Below are 8,873 nucleotides of genomic sequence, written 5' to 3'. Positions count from 1 at the left end.
TCTTTTTGGTGTCTGTTGTGATGTTTCCTCTTTCATTTCTGATTTTATTTATTTGTAGGTGCTCTTTGTTTTCTTTTGCTTAACTGGGCTAGTGGTCTGTCAATCTTGTTTATCTTTTCAAAGAACCAGCTCTTGGATTCATTGATTGTTATTTTTTTCTTTGTTTCAATTTCATTAATTTCTACCCTAATTTTTGTTATTTCTTCTTGTCTGCTGGGTTTGGGTTTCATTTGTTGTTGCTTTTCAAGTGTTTTGAGTTGACTTCAAGTGTTAAGTCATTTTTTTTGTGTTCTTTCCAATATTTTAATATAGGCACTTAGAGCTATAATCTTCCCTCTAAGGACCGCTTTCAGTGTGTCCCTGTGGTTTTATTGTTTTGTATTGTCCTTTTCATTTAGTTCCAGGAATACTTTTATTTCTTTCTTAATTTCTCTTTTGACCCATTCATCATTCAGGAGTGTGTTGTTTAATCTCCGTGTGTTCATGTGGTGGCTATGGCTTCTTCCTGTGTTGATTTTAAGCTTTATTGCATTGTGATCTGATAGAGTGCAGGGTATTATTTCAATATTTTTGTATTTGTTGGGGTTTGTTTTTTGCCTTAGTATATGGTCGATTTTGGAGAATGTTCCATGGGATGCTGAAAGAAAGTATGTCCTTTGGTGCTTGGGTGGAATACTCAGTAGATGTCTGTTAAGTCCATTTGATATATGGTATTGTTTAATTCAGATGTCTCTCTGTTAACTCTATGCCCTGTTGACCTGTGTAATAGAGACAGTGGAGTACTGAAGTCCCCTACTATTAATGAGCTGTGATTAATGTGGGTCTTAAAGTCCTGTAGTATTGTTTTGATGAAGTTGGGTGCACCAGAGTTGTGCAGCCCAGGGAAGCAGAGGGAGGTGAGGGTGGGACCAGGCCCATAGGGCTCCTGGGGACCACGAGAAGGAATTGGGTTGGTGTGGATGCAAAGGATCAGGAAGCATGGTGGTTCCCCCAGTGTCTGAGGTGTCAAGACAAGGAATGGGACAGTACCCAGGCTAGGAGGTGAGACAGACAGGGGAGACAGGAGAGTGAATGAGGCTGGGGGAGTCAAGGTGCGGAGGGTGTGCTGGACTTACCCATGAGAGAGGCCTGTGGGTTGTGCAAGCCCAGGACAGCAGAGGGAGGTGAGGTGCCTTTTCTTTTTACACTGATTTTTATCCATTCTCTCAGAAATATTCTATACAATACATAAATCTTACAGGACTAAAATTAAGTTTCTAAAGAGCTTGAATCATCCTCATGTAGGATATGTAGATGAGGATTAATTTTTTCTGTGCTCTGAGCTTCATTGGCTTTACCATACCTTAGTATCATTTATGGTTGTCCTACCTTCTCTGTATTTATTCAGGTTCTCTTCTAATGACTTACTCAGTTTTCATTATTAATTTCTACCTGAAAGGAATGGATACAGCTTAGCAGTGTAGAATAGACTTTAATCTTCTTTCTGTTATTTGGTATTTATTTCAGGGAGCTTCTGATAATTGGAGGTGTTGCAGCTCGGGATCAGCTCTCTGTTTTGGATAATGGGGTAAGCTGTACTTTTAATTGGCAGTATAATTCTGTTTTGTCCAAGAAAAATCAAATGAAGCTGAAATTAGCAAAAGACCAGAAGTGTGCATGTGTCCAAAGACATCTTGCAGGCACCCCTTTTCCTTACCAGAAGTATACAGAGCAGTAGTTCTTAATTTCTCCTGTGAAATGCCACTGAATTTTTTGTTTACCCTTTGAGCATCTTGAATGTCCTTCTAGCCTTTATGAATTAAAAGTCATTGGAGCTGTAGAGATAGCTCAGTGGTTAAGAACACTGGCTACTCTTGTAGAAGACCTGGTTTTGGTTCCCTGCACTCACATGTCAGCTAACAACCATCTGTAACTTCAGTTCCAGGAAAACTTGACACCCTCTTCTGATCTCCATGGGCATTGCATGTCATGAATGCAATGCACTCCTGCACAACACATGTAGGCAATACACTCATACACATAGAAAAATAAAAGTAATAAAATGTTTTTTTTTAAATTACACATGCATGACACAGTTGCACTTACCTACATGCAGGCAATATACACATACATATACAATAAAAGTAATAAATAAAATATTTTTTTAAAAATCACATATTTTTTAAAAAGAAACCAAAGCTGAGGATGAAAATGGAGATGAAGTAGATTATAGAAAAGTAGAGGTTTCTGCAGCTATCCTTTGGAATGAAGAGTAATGTTAAGACGATCAGTGGTCGTTCCAGTGAGGGGACAGCTAAAAGGGAAGGCATGTGTAAGGGAAATCTTAAAGATGGTATTCAGCTGTGTCATTATGTAGGCAAGACTCCATGGTCCCCATTATTTGGAAATTCTTAACTGTGTTCATTAACTCTCTGGTGTAGGATTTCAAAAATACTTTGTATTTAGGAATTGTACTTCTTAAAACTTTTCCTTTCCTTTCCTAAATATTTAATCATTTATTCTAATCTACCTGAATCAGATCATGTTCTCCTTTAGTTCCATCCTTGTCAAACTAAATTTGATATTGAATGGACTGAAGTTCAACTGGCATAATATATTTAAGAGCAATAATTTTAATGTACGTGATAATACTTCTTTAAGATGCATACTATTGCTCTGATATGTTCTTAGTATGTCATTTTAGTGATTGATAAATTTCATAGGTTCATTGTCAGCTTTCATTTTTCAAACTCAAATCATTCCTCCAGTAACAAAGATTTTTGTCTTAGAGTTTCCAGCTCCAGTCTTATCTCAAAGTTTGAGGGCTTAGAGATGACTCAGTAAAGTATTTGGTGTGCAAATGAGAGGACCTGAGTTCAATCCCCAGCTCCGGCATAAAAATCAGGTGTGGGGCTAGAAATGTAGCTGGTTGGAAGAGTGCTTGCCTAGCATGCATAAAGACCTGTGTTCAGTCCCTAGCACTGCATAAATCAGGCATGAAGGCACTTTCCTGTTGTTCCAGCACTTGGGAGGTAGGGAAAAAACACCTTGAGTAAAGCTAAGCATGGTAACCAGGACCTATAATCCTAGCTCTAGGAAGGTAGAGATAGTAAGGTTCAGTGAAAGACCCTGCCTCAAAAACTAAGGTAGAAAACAATTGAAGAAGACACTGGATGTCAGCTTCTGGCCTCTACATGCATGTGTACTCATGTACACACACTTACACAGTTGATACTAAAGCCATTGGCAAAGTAAAGGCAGTGCTACTCTAGTTTTCTTGGCAGAGTTCAGTTCTCTTCCTCTTAAGGCATTTAGCACACTCTATTTCTGTTTCTTTCCATCTTATATTTTCCACTCTTGACAACACATATCCCTTTGGGTCAGCCTTAGCTATGTATCATGTCTTATGCTAGAATCCAAGTTCGCTTTGGAGGGAGAGAGAATTATTTTAGTTTGTAATTTTTTAGGGTACTATATTGTGGAACATGTGCAGTTATACAAGTTGTATAAATACTTCTCTCAGACTTTTCTGACATAGCTTATTTTCAAGCCTATGGTAGTTTGTATCTGTTTTCAAGGCCAGTTTACCTCCTGTAGTTGAGGAGAAGGGAAACTCACCTAGAGTCTTATACTAAAGAGATGTTGCACACAGGCCCAGAGTGATATTTTGTTCTCTGCTGTATACAGCATCTGTCCCTGTGCTTGGCATAGTGTAGAATCTTAATCCATTCAACAGATTTTAGCTTCACTTGTACAGAAAATAGTATTTTATTATTTTTATTTTATGTGTGTGAATGTATTGCCTGCGTGTATGTAAATGCACCTGTGTTATGCAGTGCTCACAGAGGACAGAAGAGGGTGTTGGATCCCCTAAAACTGGAGTTACGGACAGTTTTTAGCTGCCAAGTGGGTGCTGGGAATTGAATCTGGGTCCTCTGCAAGAACAGCCAGTGCTCTTAAGCACTGAGCCATCTCTCCAGCCCCTTAGCTTCACATTTTAAGACAATATTCTTTAAATTGAAGCTTGTAGTTATCAGTACAGATAAAACTAGTTCCAGAAGTCCCTCTCTCTTTCCTTTTCTCCCTCCCTCCCTTCTCTTTTTGCAGTCCTTTCTGTCCTCCTTCCTTAAAAGTGTTCTCCCACTGAGGTCCCCCAGTCCAATGCGTACATTTTCTGACTTCTTAGAGTAGCCCTCTGAGAAGGTACTCTTCGTTTTACATACTGGGAAAAGTGCTATCAGATATCTAATGACTGGCTAAGAATTAAAATGTTACAGATAGAGCTTTAGTCCAGAGCCTGTGTTCCTAGTTTAACTCTGTAGACTTGGCTACTAGTTATGTGTGGGTGAGTGTAAAGGATTGTAGTTTTGTATTGGCATTGGGGCTCAATACTATTATCATTTGTGTAGGTTTGAAGTTTTTTGTAGCAGTTTAACTTGCTATCATTTGATTTAGACCCTGTTGAACTTTTCTGATGTTTTGGCTCAGTTTCAACTCCAGTGTGGGTACCTACTTTCATATAATCTAAATGTTTATGACTTTAGTAATCTATACTTAAGTTTCCTTGTTTGAAAATAGGAGTAATGGTAGTTGTATTTACTTTACTGCTTATATGAAATAAAATGTACAAGATATTTAGCTTAGTGTCAGTGCACTGTAAGCACTTGGTATTAGTTATTCTATTCTTGGGCAGTCTCATCACAATTACAGTTAATTGTAATCAAATATATTGAGCACTCATGCACTACATCTAGTGGTTTATATGTCTTCTCAATTATAACAATAATCTTATAATCAACAGTTCAAAAATGGGAAAATTGGTACTAGATGATATTAAGTCATTAGAGGTCACATAGTTGAACAATGGTGGAATTGGGATTTGAGTCCTGGTTTAATTTCAGAATTCATATAAACACATCTCATTTCTTTTTCTTGGAAAATACAAATTTAATATATTGGACTGTGTATAATAAAGTATCCAAAACCAGTTGCTAGACCAAGCAAAAATGTAATGTATGGCATTATCTGTTTACAACTCCTTTTTAATAAATTTAGCATTGACTGTAACTATTCAGTGTGCATGTTTTTGTTAAAATAGAAAATTATTCATTGCTGTTTTTAAAATAATTATAACAATTCCTTGGTTTCCCTTGGGTGCTTTTTTTTTTTTTTTTTGCTGTTTTTCAGGTTGATATTGTTGTAGGCACTCCAGGAAGACTAGATGATTTGGTGTCAACTGGAAAGCTCAACTTGTCTCAAGTGAGATTCCTAGTCCTAGATGAAGCGGTATGTTCAAATACAGTCATGCTTTCTTTAAAAAGTATGTATATGTTTTTGGAGATAAAAATCTGTAAAATGAAAAAATGTAGTTCAGCCATGATCACATTATTTAGAGATAATCACAGTTTGACAATATTTATCTACTTTATATTGACATAAATGCAGTTGACTTTCTGCATCTGCAGATTCAATCAAGCTTGATTAAAGAAATACTTGAAAAAAATTGCTTCTGTATTGAGCATGTGTGCAATTTTTTTGGCCATTTTTCCCTAAATAATACAGTGAAACAACTATTAATGTAGCTTATACATTGCATGTAGGTATAAGAAATTAGAAATAATTTAAAGTACATGGAGAATGTACCTAGGCCTACACAGGGAGGGGCTTGAGCATCTGGGGACTTGGGGACCCAGCAGTAGCCCTAGCACTGATCATTTGGATCCTGAAGGATAACTACATTAAAATAATGTAGCTAAAATCAAAATGGGGGAATATAGGAAAGTTTTTTTTTAAAAAATACAGTATCATAAATATTTCATGTTATTATTTATAATTAATCTTTGAAGGCTGATTAATGATCTGTTATGTAGATATTTTGTGTTTTTTTAAATTACTCTCAGACTAGATATATAGGTCAGGTTGCTTTTTACTCCAAATAGCTCTTTATGCATACATTTTGTTGTTGTTGTTGTTTTGTTTTTTGAGCAGGGTGTCCCTGGAGCTCCAGCTGGCTTGAAGCTTGCAGTGTTGACCAGGCTGGCCTTGATTTCAGAGATCTGCCTGCCTCTGCTGTGCAAGTGCTGGGATAATTATGAAGCCACATCTGGCTTCATAAATTATTTTTTCATACTAAGAATTATTTCTTTGTGTCAGAGTTTCAAAATATGGAACATCTGGAAGGACATAAATGTGTTTGAGTCTTTTGAAATCTTCATCCAAATTATTCTCAAGCTGTTTGAATTAATTTCCCAGCACTGAATGAGGAAATATTTTTCCTATTAAAATCAGAATCTTAAGGACATGTGTTAAAAACTGTTATATTCATTCCAGGATACAAAAGTGTGATTTTGGTTTATTACAGCTTTTCCATCCTTAATTTATTTTTTAAGATTTATTTTTATGTTATGTGTATGAATTTTTCATGCATGTATGTTAAGTGCACTTGTGTCATGCAGTGCCTGCAGAAGTCAGAAGAGAGCATCGGATCCACTGGAATAGTTACTGAGGCTTGTTAGCTGCTATGTGGGTGCTGGTAACTGAATCCAAAACCTCTGGAAGAGCGACTATCTCACCAACCCCAGCTTTTCCATATTTTAGTCTTTAGTCACAAGTAATCTAAAGTTGAATTTATAACTTTAAATATTCAGCAGTACACAGTTTTACAAATACAGGGATATGTGTGTATATGAATTCTCGTATATCACATTTTAAATTTAAAAATAAAGATTTTAATACAGTTTAAAAACTCAGTTTTTTCTTTTCTGCAGGATGGGCTTCTTTCTCAAGGTTATTCTGATTTTATAAACAGGATGCATAGTCAGATCCCTCAGATTACCTCTGATGGAAAAAGACTTCAGGTATCAAATGACTAATGCAACTTAAGAATACATGCAAACAATCGTAACATGTTATTGTAGAGGCAAAGTTTTCTGTTTCAATGTCTTCTGATTAAGTGAACTGTGTAAAATATTTTCATTATCAGATAGTTACCAAATAGTACATACAGATATGAATCTTAAAAGCTTCTTTTAGAAATAAAAGCTAATTTCTTAGATGGTGTACAAGACTGTAAGTTCAAGTTTCTCAGCTGTTTCTTTCTACAGAGCTTTTAGGGTTCATAGTCCATTTAATTGGTATTGCTTTCCATTTAAAGGAAAGTAAGCTTAGCTATTGAAAGACAGTCACCTCCTTAATAATTATTTCTGAAAACATTGCTCTTAATTTTTTCATCCTTCTTTAGGAAGCATTTGAGGAAAAGCTTTTGAGAAAAGGGGATAAGTAATTTGTGGCTTTTGACTTTAAGACAACTTTTCAGGCTAGCTTTACTAAGCCCTTGTGGAAGAGATGGCATGATTTCTATGTGAGAGTGAGGGGACTGCACCTCGGAAGTCAGCCTGCCAGTCACACTGATAGTTGTTCCTACCGGGTGTCAGTACTGAGCTAGTTGTCAGATTTCCCGGCTACTATGTCAATGTTAGTGTGATGTAGTACTGATTGTTATAAAATAAAAATTTGTCTAAGTCTGAGTTTTCTTGTTCTTAGGTGATTGTTTGCTCTGCTACTTTGCATTCTTTTGATGTAAAGAAACTGTCAGAGAAGATAATGCATTTTCCCACATGGGTTGATTTAAAAGGAGAAGATTCTGTTCCAGATACTGTGCACCATGTCGTTGTCCCTGTGAATCCCAAAACTGACAAACTCTGGGAAAGACTGGGGAAGAACCACATTAGAGTAAGTGCTTTGTGATGTGGACATTGTGTGGTGAAGGAATTTCCTTGGGCTCTTAGTGGTGCTTACAGCAATGAGACTTTATGCTAGAGCTAAAACAGATCGACACATTGACTGTGTTGGGTGTTTAAAAGGCATTGAATAAATGATAGATTTCATCTTTCTTTTTCTCTTTATAAAGTCACTTATGCTTAGCTTGATATAATCTTCATAAATAAGATTAGATATATCTAATTTCAGATGCAGTAATTTCCATTTTTAGTAGTATTTCAATAGGAGCCTCATTGTGTCCTCTTGATGTACCTTGTTATAAAAACATTTATATTTGTATAAATAATGTTATATATATAATTGTCTTAGTTAATGAAAGGTTTTTCTGAATCTGAGAAATGGTTTTATGTATAGATTATAAAGACATGCCTAAGATTTAGTCCATAGACAAATGCATTTCTCCCTCTAAATAAAAATGACATCTGTTCTGAATCATTCCTTAACATTCCCATCCCTATTTTATCCCTTGCTTTTGATAGACTGATGATGTACATGCAAAAGATAACACAAGACCAGGTGCTAATAGTCCAGGTAAGTTGAAAGAGTCAATAGAATGTGTTATCTTGGAAATGATTGGTTTGCTCTGTTGAGTTTCTGTCCTATCTATCCTTATGAAGGATGTGAGATGACCTACAAAATTAGAGCAAGAAGTGTGAAAATAAAAGCAATAAAAATAATAAAGAAATAGGGGACAAGCTAATCCCATTCTGCTTAGAGGAGGCATATTAATCACTGAACTTAGTTTATGGTTTCTAAATTATAAAAATATCCAAAGGATTATAGATTTTAGATTATAGAGAGCCAGCAAATTTTTAAGGATGTGAGATGACCTACAAAATTAGAGCAAGAAGTGTGAAAATAAAAGCAATAAAAATAATAAAGAAATAGGGGACAAGCTAATCCCATTCTGCTTAGAGGAGGCATATTAATCACTGAACTTAGTTTATGGTTTCTAAATTATAAAAATATCCAAAGGATTATAGATTTTAGATTATAGAGAGCCAGCAAATTTTTCTGGAGATTGATTTATATTGGCCCTGAAATGCCAGAAAAAAAAAAAAAATGACATATGAGGGATGTCAGGTAAAAAAAATACCTTTAGCTCAACTGTGAAA

The 8,873-nt window shown here is 35.7% G+C and overlaps 1 protein-coding gene across 2 annotated transcripts in view; it reads left to right on the top strand.

The window, feature by feature from the left end:
* The window catches only part of Ddx1 (DEAD-box helicase 1), a 39,333-nt gene that overhangs the window by 22,953 nt on the left and 7,507 nt on the right, over positions 1–8,873 (top strand). For both annotated transcript variants that reach the window (XM_029566812.1, XM_008839772.2), the window contains exons 14-18: positions 1,507–1,567; positions 5,167–5,265; positions 6,747–6,836; positions 7,522–7,710; positions 8,238–8,289. In XM_029566812.1, the coding sequence (XP_029422672.1) occupies positions 1,507–1,567; positions 5,167–5,265; positions 6,747–6,836; positions 7,522–7,710; positions 8,238–8,289 (491 nt within the window). The remainder of the gene's footprint in view (positions 1–1,506; positions 1,568–5,166; positions 5,266–6,746; positions 6,837–7,521; positions 7,711–8,237; positions 8,290–8,873) is intronic.

This window comes from Nannospalax galili, unplaced genomic scaffold (assembly GCF_000622305.1).
Source record: "Nannospalax galili isolate Female #2095 unplaced genomic scaffold, S.galili_v1.0 scaffold1379, whole genome shotgun sequence".
Taxonomy (NCBI): domain Eukaryota; kingdom Metazoa; phylum Chordata; class Mammalia; order Rodentia; family Spalacidae; genus Nannospalax; species Nannospalax galili.
The sequence above is the reverse complement of the archived record's forward strand: the minus strand, read 5'-3'. Positions and strand labels throughout refer to the sequence as shown.